Raw genomic sequence first — 14,775 nt, 5'->3', positions numbered from 1 at the left:
ACCTGCACTGCTATCACCGCCTACCCCTAAATCTATATTAAAGTCTCCTCCTATCACCAAGTGCCTGTTTGTAACACACAGGGGCGCCAGACAGTCCACAATCTCCCTCCTGTCTGCCGCCACCTGTGGCCCATACACCCCAATTAACCTATATCTAGCTTCTCTAAACTTAACATCTATCCCCAAAACTCTACCCTGCATTATTACAAAAGTGTTCTCTATTTTAACCTCTCTATGCCCACACAAAATCCCTACTCCTGTTGAGTGCACCCCTCCTATGCCCCAAAAAGATTCCCCCTTATCCCACTCCCTCTTAAATCTACACACATCCCCACCATCCCTCAGGTGAACCTCCTGTAAAAAACAGAAATCAAACCCCACACCCTCTAAATAACAAAAAAAAAAACTCCTTTTAACATTATCCCTTAACCCCCTAACATTTAGACTAAAAAAAGAAACAGAACTATTCATTTAATTATTAACAACAAATAAATAAATAAAAAACCAAAGAAAAACCAGGAGACTCACCCGATGCTCCCCTGGTCCATCTCCACCGGCGGGGACGTCCTCTCCTCTCCTGACGCCCCCCCGTCCTCCATCCCAACCCATGACCCAGGCAGTGTGTTGGGTCCTCCCTCCCCACCCACCATCCCCCCCTCCCTGTTTGCCTCGGGGCTGCATGTAGGGGACCCCATCTCCTCAAACAGGAGTTGGGATCCCTCTAGCAAACAGCCCACCGACCCCTCACTGGAGTCATCCACTAAAATGCAAGGGGCTGAGGCAGACCGGGAGGACAAATTACCCCCCCCCCCCCGCCACTCTCTTAGCCCCCCCCCCCTCCACACACCCCTCCCTCTCACTTCCTGCCAAGCTCCCCCTCTTCATCCCTTTCTTCTTTGGTGAAGGAGGTAGCGGGGAGACACAACGTCCCATCCCCGCTAACTCCTCCACCAAATCCCTCATTTCGACCGAGGAAGCCTGGCAGGCTGTCCCCCCACTCCTTCCCCCCATCTCCCCCCCTCCCCCACTCCTCCCTCCTTCTCCGTCACTGTCCCCTCTTCCACTCCTTCTCGCACCACTGTCCCCTTCACCGCTCCTTTACGTTCTTCTGCCTTCTTTTCCTTCTCCTCTTCTTTTCCACTCTTTCCTTCTTCCCGCCTCTTTCTTCTCATTTCTTCCTTCTTTCCATCCTCTTCTCTTGCCTTCTTTTCCCCTGTGCCATCCGTACAATCCGCACGCGTCCTTTCTTTCCTCCCCCCATCCCCCGCTCCCCCCCCAGCTGCAGACGCGTATGACCTGTGACGATCCGTGCAATCACGCCACAGGTGTTCTCTGGAGCCACACCCGTGGCAAGCCTTGGGCTCGTCACACTCCCTGGCCTCGTGCTCTTCCGACCCACAAAAACGACATTTCTTGTTACTGCACGAGGCCAGGGTATGGCCGTAGGCCATACAACGCCTGCAGAACGGGGGCTGACGTGCATAGTATAGGGTTCCCCTGTCAGCCCCCAGGGAGAACATTGCCGGAGGATGGAGGTAGCCATCCACACTCTTCGGGGACTCCCTGAGTAACGCCTGGAAGCCTCTCTTCCCATTCCAGAAACCCAGGGAGTCCCTGAGGTACCTCGCTGAGGAGACATTGTCCATGTACCTCCCCAGAAAGGCCCTCACTTCTTCGTCCTTCACGTGCGGATTGTACATGGTTACGGTGACCACCCTGAAGTTGTTTCTTGCCAGGCTGGTCACCGTGTAATGACACAGGGGACCTTCTTCTTTCCCTTCCGTCACCGTCTTCATAATCTCATTGTCTTTTTCTTCCAAATATAGGGTTACATCAAACCCCTTCTCCATTGGGTTCCCCTGAAGGCATAGAACATCTTTAACCTTCAATTTTAGGTGCCCCATTAGGATGTTCCTCCCGAAGGTTTCTCTCCCCCAAGGCTCCATCTCTTTTCCCCGCCAAGAAAAGCGCACCGTGTTGGCCAGTCCAATCCCCGGAACCGACGGTCCAGATGTACTTTGCGCCATCTCCTCACGGACGATGTCGCACCAGTCCCACCACCTCAAACTTATAATCAGGAAGCAAAAAAAACAAAAAGGTGGAGCAACTAAAGGTGTTGACTTTCCACATCTATCAAGACAACTGGAGCACTGGGCCAGACACTCTTAAATAGAACCTGGACCAGCTCAGGTGAAACACCTTCCCACTAACGAGGTGGACAAGCCAGCAAGGGTGTAACACATACTGACTAAAGAGGTGACACCAATCAGTGCACCGAAGACACATTTCAGTTGAATGCATTCAGTTGTACAAAAGACTATGTATCCCCCATTCCTATGTGCTATCGTCCAACCTCGAAACATGGAAAAAGAGAACAATTTAAGAGAACAAATATATCCTACATTTCTATTGGACAAGTTTGCTTACCACCAACAGAAAACAACTTCCATTTCACAAATCAACTACAATGCTTCATCAATATAAACATGGTGTCTACTGGCTGTCAACAATTAAAAACAAGAAAAAACTATAATTTTTCCCCACTAGCTTCTAGAACTCTCGTCTTCCTAAAACTCACTAGCTTCTAGATCTCTTGTCCCCTTGGAACATAAAATACAAATCTTTTTGACTGCTCACCCTTGAGACGATCAGCAATAGAGTTGTCCTTACCACGAACATGTCTGATTTCAAGAGGAAACTCCTGCAATATCCGAAGTAACTTTCCACCTAACTGCAGAGCTTCTCTCTCTTTTCAGGGTTCACTCGATAGACATGTTGTTGGATCGGGGCCCAGTCCCCAATGTCATGCTCTTGTACATTTGGGTTGGCACATCTAAGAATGAACCTGATACATGAACCTGATATTCTAAAGTCAGGGCAACAATGTTAATATAATTGTACCCAAAGTCAGTTGGCTGCATAAGTCAGTTGGCTGCATAAGTCACAATAAATCACTGATATCAATTAGGGGGGAAATCCGGTTGTATGTGCTGTTGAAACTAACACAACTTTTTTTTAAACATATGGAAATGGGAGATATATTCTACCTCACTGATTAGAGGACAACCTGCAGAAGACAGTCAGCTACATCAGGGAGTGATGCATTTAAATGTACATTCTACATTGTGACATTAATTCATTGATATCATGAAACAACTCCTTCATGTATGTATTTTCCCATGTTTGATCAGAGATCTTTTATCAGAGTATCTCTTGTCACATTGATCACAGCTATGAGGTTTCTCTCCTGTGTGTACTCGTTGGTGAACTATCAGGCCGTTTGGCTGAGAAAAACTCTTCCCACATTGATTACAGCTATAAGGTTTCTCTCCCGTGTGTGTTCTCTGGTGTGTAGTCAGAGTGCTAGATGTAACAAAACGCTTCCCACATTGATCACAGCTATGAGGTTTCTCTCCGGTGTGTGTTCTCTGGTGTACTATCAAGCTGCTTGACTGAGTAAAACACCTCCCACATTGAGCGCACCTATAAGGATTCTCTCCCGTGTGTGCTCTCTGGTGTAATCTTAACTGTCCTGAATAAACAAAACTCTGTCCACAGTCAGAGCAGCTATAAGATTTCTCTCCTGTATGTATTCTCTCATGTTTTTTAAGGTCTGTTGACTGAGTGAATCTTTTCCCACATTGAGCACAGCTATAAGGTTTCTCTCCCGTGTGTGTTCTCTGGTGCGATTTTAACTGCCCTGAAAAAACAAAACTCTTTCCACAGTCAGAGCAGCTATAAGGTTTCTCTCCTGTATGTATTCTCTCATGTTTTTTAAGGTCTGTTGACTGAGTGCATCTCTTCCCACATTGAGCACAGCTATAAGGTTTTACTCCCATGTGTGTTCTCTGGTGTGATTTTAAATGTCCTGATGAAACAAAACTCTTCCCACAGTCAGAGCAGCGATGAGTTTTCTTCCTTGTGGGTCTCTGCTGGTGTTTCTTGAGGTGTTTTGATCTGGAGAGACTTTTCTTTGCCTCGTCAGCATCATGAGGTTGTTGAGGCTCCCCAGAGGATCCTCGATAGTCACTTCTCTCTCCTGTGTGAACAAAGTCCGACAGATGGTTAAAAGCCTACAACAGCAGAAATCCACTATAAAAGGTGATGCCAACAGCGTAGCCATGATGTTGTAAACAATTGACGTCTGTAATGAATGTTACATTTGTCTTACGGCAGTCAAGTGAGCAACAATATTTTGTATTTTTTTCACATTAGTAGTAACATTGATGATTTTAGACTAGAAAAAGGTTATTGCAGTTGCTGAACCCCTAAGCAGTGTGCCAGGCAACTTTTGGTCACCAATATAGGCCCCTTTCTGTGTTTGCTAAAATTGCCACACAAGGGTGATACACACACAATTTAGTTGCAGAAACTCCTCCATGCTAATGAGGACACCACTAGTTATGGATGTAGTATACAGTGGCTTGCAAAAGTATTCACCCCCCTTGGCATTTTTCCAATTTTGTTGCCTTACACCCTGGAATTAAAATGACATTTTGGGGGGATTTGTATCATTTGATTTACACAACATGCCTACCACTTTGAAGATGCAAAATATGTTTTATTCTGAAAAACAATAAGACAAAAAAACATAACTATTCACCCCCCCCAAAGTCAATACTTTGTAAAGCCACCTTTTGCAGCAATTACATCTGCAAGTCTCTTGGGGTGTGTCTCTATTAGCTTGGCACATCTAGCCACTGGGATTTTGCCCATTCCTCAAGGCAAAACTGCTCCAGCTCCTTCAAGTTAGATGGGATCAGCTGGTGTCCAGCAATCTTTAAGTCATACCACAGATTCTCATTTAGATTGAGGTCTGGGCTTTGACTAGGCCATTCCAAGACATTTAAATGTTTCCCCTTAACCTCTCTGGGATAGGTGGGATGGAAACGGCAAACATCCATTGAAAATGCAGAGAGCCAAATTCAAATAAATTACTACAAAAATTAAACTTGCATGAAATCACACATACAATACACCAAATTAAAGCTACACTTGTTGTGAATCCAGCCAGCATGTCAGATTTCAAAAAGGCTTTACGGCGAAAGCATAATATGCTATTATCTGAGTGTAGCACCTCCGCAAACAAACACAGACAATCATATTTCAACCCGCCAGGCGCGACACAAAACACAGAAATAATGATATAATTTGTGCCTTACCTTTGAAGATCATCCTCGCTTGGCACTCCAATATGTCCCATAAACATCACAAATTGTCCTTTTGTTCGATTAATTTTGTTGATATATATCCAAAATGTCAATTTATTTGGCGCGCTTGATTCTGAAAAACACCGGTTCCAAAACGCATGACATGACTATAAAAAATCTCAAAAGTTACCTGTAATCTCTGTCCAAACATTTCCAACAACTTTCCTGATACAACGTTAGGTATTTTTAACTAAATAATTGATCAAATTTAATGACGTGATAAACTGTGTTCCATACCAGAGGAAAAGAAAGCGGAGCGTGCTGTTCAGGTCGTGCGCCTCTAACAAAGAGTACACTTCCCTCGAGCCTCATTCTGAACAGTGGTACTTCTTCATTTCTCAAAGGAAAAACCTCAACCAATTTCTAAAGACTGTTGACATCCAGTGGAAGCGATAGGAACTGCAAGCCTGCCCCTTAGAAATCTGGAATCCCAATGAAACCTCATTGAAAAGCGTGACCTAAAAAAACAAATCTGAATGGTTTGTCCTCTGAGTTTCGCATGCCAAATAAGTTCTGTTATACTCCCAGACATCATGCAAACAGTTCTAGAAACTCCAGAGTGTTTTCTATCCAAATCTACTAATACTATGCATATCGTAGGTTCTGGGCCTGAGTTGCAGGCAGTTTACTTTGGACACGCTTTTCATCCGGACGTGAAAATACTGCCCCCTATCCCAATGAAGTTAAATCACACGAGTGTTGCTTTAGCAGTATGCTTAGGGTCATTGTCCTGCTGGAAGGTGAACCTTCATCCCAGTCTCAAATCTCTGGAAGACTGAAACGGGTTTCCCTCAAGAATTTCCCTGTATTTAGCGCCACCCATCATTCATTCAATTCTGACCAGTTTCCCAGTACCTGCAGATTAAAAACATCCCTGGTGTTCTGGGGGTGAGGGAAGGTGTTGGGTTTGCGCCAGACATAGCGTTTTCCTTTATGGCCAAAAAGCTCAATTTTAGTCTCATCTGACCAGAGTAGCTTCTTCCATATGTTTGGGTAGTCTCCCACGTGCCTTTTGGCGAACACCAAACGTGTTTGCTTATTTTTTTCTTTGGGCATAGGCTTTTTTTGGCAACTCTTCCGTAAAGACCAGCTCTGTGGAGTGTACGGCTTAAAGTGGTCCTATGGACAGATACTCCAATCTCCGCTATGGAGCTTTGCAGCTCCTTCAGGGTTATCTTTGGTCTCTTTGTTGCCTTTCTGATCAATGCCCTCCTTGCCTGGTCCGTGGGTTTTGGTGGGCGGCCCTCTCTTGGCAAGTTTGTTTTGGTGCCATATTCTTTCCATTTTTTAATAATGAATTGAATGGTGCCCCGTGGGAAGTTTCTGACATTTTTTTATAACCCAACCCTGATCTGTACTTCTCCACAACTTTGTCCCTGACCAGTTTGGAGAGCTCCTTGGTCTTCATGGTGATACTTGTTTGGTAGTGCCCCTTGCTTAGTGGTGTTGCAGACTCTGGGCCCTTTCAGAACAGGTGTATATATACTGAGATTATGTGACACTTAGATTGCACACAAGTGAACTTTATTGAACTAATTATGTGACTTCTGAAAATAATTGGTTGCACCAGATCTTATTTAGGGGCTTCATAGCAAAGGGGGTGAATACATACGCACGCACCACTTTTTCATTTTTGAAATGAAATCCAAATAAAAATCCATTTAAATTACAGGTTGTAATGCAACAAAATAGGAAAAATGCCAAGGGAGTGAATACTTCCGCAAAGCATTGTATCTGGTTGTATAAACTCCTCCATGCTAATGAGGAAACCACTAGTTATGGATGTAGTATATCTGGTAATGAGGAAACCACTAGTTATGGATGTAGTAAATCTGGTAATGAGGAAACCACTAGTTATGGATGTAGTATATCTGGTAATGAGGAAACCACTAGTTATGGATGTAGTATATCTGGTAATGAGGAAACCACTAGTTATGGATGTAGTAAATCTGGTAATGAGGAAACCACTAGTTATGGATGTAGTATATCTGCAAATGAGGAAACCACTAGTTATGGATGTAGTATATCTGGTAATGAGGAAACCACTAGTTATGGATATAGTATATCTGCTAGTGAGGAAACCACTAGTTATGGATGTAGTATATCTGGTAATGAGGAAACTGCTAGTTATGGATGTAGTATATCTGGTAATGAGGAAACCACTAGTTATGAATGTAGTATATCTGCCTGGAGCAAAAATGGAGAGCAGAGATTTGTTTTTTTCACAAGGTATTCTGAATATTACAGTGCAAGATCAGGAGTGCTACTCAAGGAAACTCACATTAAGCTCTGTGTCTATTCACTAATTCACCACCGTGGGGGAAAACTCAGTGGATTTCTCATAGGCTGACAGCAAAAATAGTCTTCATTTCCAGGTTGCTTATGAGTATATTTCACACTACTTTGGATTATAATTGTTAGGCTCCTTTGAATGTCCTGCTTTATATAATATGTTGTCGCAAATCAACTGCTTTATACTTAAAAAAACACTTCCACCAGTAAAATGCTCTTTGGCTAGCTTTGCTACGAGTCTGTCAATGAGCGTTTGTAAACTAAGTGTATGCAAATTGGCCCATAACTTCACCTAACAACAACATATACTTACTGTAGGACCCATAACTTCACCAAACAACAACATAGACCTACTGTAGGACCCATAACTTCACCAAACAACAACATAGACCTACTGTAGGACCCATAACATCACCTAACAACAACATAGACCTACTGTCGGACCCATAACATCACTGAACAACATAAACCTACTGTAGGACCCATAACTTCACCTAACAACAACATAGACCTACTGTAGGACCCATAACCTCACCTAACAACAACATAGACCTCAGACTATAAATCAGTTAATACTTCAGGTGAAATATGGAAACTAAAATGTTTTTGTCATGCCATTTCAATACTTGATCACCAGATAATTTTGTGAATAATCCCACTAGGCTACTCTGTAATGTGTTGTCATTCTAAATATCATGAATTAAGGAAAATAGCTCTGTGTGTTGTCTAATAGCCTGTCCATCAAGGAACAGTTCTCTACACATTATGAGATAAGGATCTTATGTGTCCAAACAGACTAACGAGACTGTAAATCTAGCGGACAATAACACATTATAAACATACATTTGTTAGGGATGTTGGATCCAACGTGGAGCACGGCATAACTGTCTTTACCAGAGTAATGAATGAAGAAACACTTTGGTTGTTGTTGCATGTCGTGATGTTTGTCATTCAGAAAATTATTTCCTGGATCAGCTGAGGATAGTTGAACATGTGACTGTAACTGAACAGCTACAGTATTAAGAATTATGTGTAATTATTGAAGAACCTCGTTAATGACCGTATCTATTTGGGGCATTGTCTATAAAGTTAAGGTGACTCTCAGTTAAAACCATTGGATTTAGCAAACTGAAATTATTTAGGATTTCTCAAAGTAATTTTTTCTTCACCTCAAACAGCAAGTAAACAAAGTCCTATTAGAATCAATTACAAATGACAATAGTTGCTCAAAGTATTTGAAAAATATTTCCAACTCTTGATAACCACTCGGCATTGAAAAGGAAAATGAAATGCTCTGATCCAGTGGAAATGTCATAAAATCCCTGATTACTTTTTATTCTTTGCACAAATAGCCGACAGCTTTGTCTGTACAAAACTCACTGGTGCGGGAAACTTGAGGGCCCAGAATATTTTATACAGTGTTGCAAGCTTGCTATTGCTAGTTTTGGAGACCCAGTTGATACAATGTTTCAAGTTGATTGTAGACAGGCCATGTGCATCCAATAATGTGATTTATAAAGGACATTTATTTTTAACGGGATATTTAACTGCAGGCTGCAATGTTTTTATTTGCTTTATTTATGTTTACAATACAAAATGACCTTTAGATTTGTATCATTTTCATTTAGATAGTTGATTTTATTAAACACATGGTGTGTGTCTATATATGGAAAAATACACGTTATAACATTTCAACCAATCGTTTGGAAGAATGAACAGACGACTCTTGGTTGACCAAGATATATTTTAGGTGCGGTCTAAGGCACTGCAGCTCAGAGCTTGTGGCGTCACTACAGTTCGAATCAACCAGTTCAGACCCCTTCCCCTTTTCCACATTTGTTTTGGTAGTCGTATTCTAATAATTATTACAATTAAAATAAATCCTCATTAATCTACACAAAATAGCCAAAAATTAAAACAGGTTTTTAGAAATGTTTGCTTATTTATTAAAAATTAAAAAACAAATACCTTGTTTACGTAAGTATTCAGACCCTATGAGACTTCAGGTGAATCCTGTTTCCATTAATCATCCTTGAGATGTATCTACAACTTGAGTGGAGTCCACCTGTGGTAAATTCAATTGATTGGACATGATTTGGAAGGCACACACCTATCGATATAAGGTCCCACAGTTGACAGTGCATGTTAGAGCAAAAACCAAGCTGAGGTCAAACTAATTGTCCGTAGAGCTCCAAGACAGGATTGTGTCGAGGCACAAATATGGGGAAGGGTACCAAAAAATGTCTGCAGCATTGAAGGTCCCCAGGAACACAATGGCCTCCATCATTCTTAAATGGAAGAAGTTTAGAGCAACTAAGAGCTCCAACGTTCCTCTGTGGAGATGGGAGAACCTTCCAGAAGGACAACCATCTCTGCAGCACTCCACCAATCAGACCTTGATGATAGAGTGGCCAGATGGAAACCACTCCTCAGTAAAAGGCACATGACAGCCTGCTCGGAGTTTGCCAAAAGGCACCTCAAGTACTCTCAGACCATGAGAAACTAGATTGGCCTGAATGCCAAGATTCACATCTGGAGGAAACCTGGCACCATCCCTACGGTGGAGCATGGTCGTGGTAGCATCATGCTGTGGGGGTGTTTTTCAGCAGCAGGGACTGAGAGACTAGTCAGGATCGAGGGAAATATTAACGGAGCAAGGTGCAGAGAGATCCTTGATGAAAGACCTACTCCAGAGTGGACAGAACCTGAGACGGGGCGAAATTTCACCATCCAACAGCACAACGACCTTAAGCACACAACCAAGACAACACAGGAGTGGCTTCGGGACAAGTCTCTGAATGTCCTTGAGTGGCCCAGCCAGAGCCCGGGCTTCAGCCCGATCTAACATCTCTGGAGAGACCTGAAAATAGCTGTGCAGTGATGTTCCCCATCCAACTTGACAGAGCTAGAGAGGATCTGCAGAGAAGGATGGGAGAAACTCCACAAATGCAGGCGTGCCAAATCATCAAATTTATTTATATAGCCCTTCGTACATCAGCTGATATCTCAAAGTGCTGTACAGAAACCCAGCCTAAAACCCCAAACAGCAAGCAATGCAGGTGTAGAAGCACGGTGGCTAGGAAAAACTCCCTAGAAAGGCCAATACCTAGGAAGAAACCTAGAGAAATAAATTAGCAAAATTAAAGTTTAAAAAACAAATTTTAACTCCCTGTTCGAAGACTGATTTACGTCTGTCAATCACACAGCATCATCTGATTTCGGAATTTGCAGTGAGCCAGGCTTTTGTGAGAGACAATTGTCATCTAAAGCAGCATTGGTTTGGTTGTTTGAGTGCGAGATTTGTACTTGTGCTGATTAATTGACTTCACTGTGTAAAGAAGGCAGAGATTAAACACATAAAAACCCTGACCACAACATGATTTGAACACGCAACCTTCTGATGTGGAGTCAGCCGTGCAACCAATTTGTCTTGGACAAATTGCATCTTTGGAGGGGATGTCCAGTTCAGATTTCGTTGACTGTATCATTTGAAACGGAGGCCTGGTTCTCTGGGGTAATGTACCATCTGACAATACCCCCTCGTCAGTCCGTGCCTCTGCCCGGCAGGTTAGGTGTATGAAAATTAGTAAATGCAGAGCCCGGATAGCTCAGTTGGAAGAGCATCAGACTTTTAATCTGAGGGTCCAGGGTTCAAGTCCCTGTTCGGGTGTGGCTTTTCTGTTCACCTTCCTTCTTTAGGCAGTCTTTCTATACTTTAATTTTCTATAACTTTAAATGACATGTTCACCTGTAGACTATACACTCCCAGAGCCAAAACAGTTTAGTCTGAAGACTTCAGGATTTTTAATCTGAACCTCCAGGTTTAACCTTTCTGGCGCAGGCGTTCCACTATCAACCCACCTTGACAAAATTGTCAGAGACTCCTGTCACCCAAGTTATAGACTGTTTTCTGTTTTCTCTGCTACTGCACGCCACTCATTAATGTATAAGTCCCAAAATGGATGTAACAACTGCTGATTGCCCCTTTAAGACTACATATTGGGCTAATCTAATAGGAGATATTGAGGACTACAGTATGTCAGGCATTGTCATTGGATGCATTTCATCAATTGTTAACGTTTTGTTGATGGTCCACTCTTGATGTTCTACACGTTACAGTGTAGCTTCAGCCATTCCTACAGAACAAAATTAAAGTGTAGAACCCCTTTACTGCATATTGGTTCAACGACTGCAGAGACGGTACTTACTGGTATTAAACTTATCTTCAACCTCCTCTTCTTCCTTCAATGTGACAGTCATCTTCCCCTCCTCTTTCACTACAAAAACTGCATCCTCTTCTTTTACTGTAACATCCTCCTCCTCTTTCACTCTGAACGAGTCTTCCTCTTCTTTCACTGAAACGTCTTTCTCTTCTTCTTTCACTGTAACAGCCTCACCCTCTACTTGTTTTTGTATTGTAACATCCTCCTCTTCCTCCTCCTCTTTGACGAGAGCTTCTTTCTCCATCCAGCAGACCTCCTCTTCTTTATCAGGAGAGAACCTTAGTGAACTCATGGTCGGGGATGTTAGCTAGCTATCATTAGCGACTAGCCTAGTTCTAAGCTAACTTAGCAAACCAGCTAGCTGACAAACAACGTAAATATATAATGAAATTGGCCAAAAAGTACATACGACAGAAGTGTGTTTAATACACAGCGACTAATAAACACCAAAACAGTGTAAAGAGTGTGAATGTTGTAGCTATGTTTGCTAGAAAGCTACCGAGTTGTCTGACTAGCTGTTGTTGTTGAAGGAGCGTCCCGTCCACTAGATTATACGTCACACTGGCAGCGTCGCCTGAACCTAAAAGACGCACATCGCCATCTGCTGACTGGAGTGGGCAACGCAGTAGAGGAACCAAACTTTAATTTTTCATTTATTTCATAAAAGTTTAATATTATATTACGTCGTTCAAAGAGAAGCATGTGCTGATTGATTCGTGCTTAATGAGTGAGAATTTAAAACAAACTTTACACCCACTACACATTTGCATTGAACCATAATTCTGACATGGATCATTTTGACCCCAGAGGCATATCTTTTATCATAGCCAAAATGTGGTTTATTCATATCTTCCAATTTTTCATGACTTTGTCAATCAACTTGTTCTTAATAAATCTAAATATGTTTTTGTGTTTCTGTATCAATATGGACTTGTAAGAAATTCAAATCCTTTGGAGTCATTTTCACCCCAGGCAAAAGCACCTTTGATAAATAGGATGTTTAATTCAAATCAAAATCACATTTTATTGGTCACATACACGTGTTTAGCAGAAATTATTCCGGGTGTTGTGAAATACTTGTGTTTCTAGCTCCGACAGTGCAGTAATATCTAACAAGTACAGTGCCTTGCGAAAGTATTCGGCCCCCTTGAACTTTGCGACCTTTTGCCACATTTCAGGCTTCAAACATAAAGATATAAAACTGTATTTTTTTGTGAAGAATCAACAACAAGTGGGACACAATCATGAAGTGGAACGACATTTATTGGATATTTCAAACTTTTTTAACAAATCAAAAAACGGAAAAATTGGGTGTGCAAAATTATTCAGCCCCCTTAAGTTAATAATTTGTAGCGCCACCTTTTGCTGCGATTACAGCTGTAAGTCGCTTGGGGTATGTCTCTATCAGTTTTGCACATCGAGAGACTGAAATTTTTTCCCATTCCTCCTTGCAAAACAGCTCGAGCATAGTGAGGTTGGATGGAGAGCATTTGTGAACAGCAGTGTTCAGTTCTTTCCACAGATTCTCGATTGGATTCAGGTCTGGACTTTGACTTGGCCATTCTAACACCTGGATATGTTTATTTTTGAACCATTCCATTGTAGATTTTGCTTTATGTTTTGGATCATTGTCTTGTTGGAAGACAAATCTCCGTCCCAGTCTCAGGTCTTTTGCAGACTCCATCAGGTTTTCTTCCAGAATGGTCCTGTATTTGGCTCCATCCATCTTCCCATCAATTTTAACCATCTTCCCTGTCCCTGCTGAAGAAAAGCAGGCCCAAACCATGATGCTGCCACCACCATGTTTGACAGTGGGGATGGTGTGGTCAGGGTGATGAGCTGTGTTGCTTTTACGCCAAACATAACGTTTTGCATTGTTGCCAAAAAGTTCAATTTTGGTTTCATCTGACCAGAGCACCTTCTTCCACATGTTTGGTGTGTCTCCCAGGTGGCTTGTGGCAAACTTTAAACAACACTTTTTATGGATATCTTTAAGAAATGGCTTTCTTCTTGCCACTCTTCCATAAAGGCCAGATTTGTGCAATATACGACTGATTGTTGTCCTATGGACAGAGTCTCCCACCTCAGCTGTAGATCTCTGCAGTTCATCCAGAGTGATCATGGGCCTTTTGGCTGCATCTCTGATCAGTCTTCTCCTTGTATGAGCTGAAAGTTTAGAGGGACGGCCAGGTCTTGGTAGATTTGCAGTGGTCTGATACTCCTTCCATTTCAATATTATCGCTTGCACAGTGCTCCTTGGGATGTTTAAAGCTTGGGAAATCTTTTTGTATCCAAATCCGGCTTTAAACTTCTTCACAACAGTATCTCGGACCTGCCTGGTGTGTTCCTTGTTCTTCATGATGCTCTCTGAGCTTTTAACGGACCTCTGAGACTATCACAGTGCAGGTGCATTTATACGGAGACTTGATTACACACAGTTGGATTGTATTTATCATCATTAGTCATTTAGGTCAACATTGGATCATTCAGAGATCCTCACTGAACTTCTGGAGAGAGTTTGCTGCACTGAAAGTAAAGGGGCTGAATAATTTTGCACGCCCAATTTTTCCGTTTTTGAGTTGTTAAAAAAGTTTGAAATATCCAATAAATGTCTGTCCACTTCATGATTGTGTCCCACTTGTTGTTGATTCTTCACAAAAAAACACAGTTTTATATCTTTATGTTTGAAGCCTGAAATGTGGCAAAAGGTCGCAAAGTTCTAGGGGGGCGAATACTTTCGCAAGGCACTGTAATATCTAACCATTTCACAACATATACCCAATACACACCCAGAGGGTGGAGGGGCACCTGTATCAGTGGTTTTGACCAGATAGACACTTACAGACGCCAGTTGTAGAAAAGTCTACCAGGAGTATACAGTGCATTCGTAATGTATTCAGACCCCTTCGCTTTTTCCACATTTTGTTACGTTACAGCCTTATTCTAAAATTGAAGATTTTTTCCCTCATCAATCTACACACAATACCCCATGACATCACAATACCCCATAATGACATCACAATACCACATCATGACAAACCGAAAACAGT

General features: G+C 42.2%; 1 protein-coding gene and 1 non-coding gene across 2 annotated transcripts; one reads left to right on the top strand and one right to left on the bottom strand.

Annotated features, from left to right (window-relative positions):
- Window positions 1-2,220: 2,220 nt before the first annotated feature.
- On the bottom strand, window positions 2,221-11,832 carry LOC109876096 (gastrula zinc finger protein XlCGF17.1-like). Its single transcript, XM_020468560.2, has 2 exons — window positions 11,711-11,832; window positions 2,221-4,039 (listed from the first exon to the last, which is right to left on the bottom strand). Exons 1-2 carry the CDS (start codon window positions 11,760-11,762, stop codon window positions 3,162-3,164), a joined length of 930 nt encoding a protein of 309 aa, XP_020324149.2. The 5' UTR covers window positions 11,763-11,832; the 3' UTR covers window positions 2,221-3,161.
- Window positions 11,100-11,172, top strand: trnak-uuu (transfer RNA lysine (anticodon UUU)). Its single transcript has one exon. It is a non-coding gene; the product is annotated as a tRNA-Lys (tRNA).
- Window positions 11,833-14,775: the final 2,943 nt, after the last annotated feature.

This window comes from Oncorhynchus kisutch, linkage group LG20, assembly GCF_002021735.2.
Source record: "Oncorhynchus kisutch isolate 150728-3 linkage group LG20, Okis_V2, whole genome shotgun sequence".
Lineage (NCBI taxonomy): Eukaryota > Metazoa > Chordata > Actinopteri > Salmoniformes > Salmonidae > Oncorhynchus > Oncorhynchus kisutch.
This window is presented reverse-complemented; position numbering and strand designations above follow the sequence as displayed.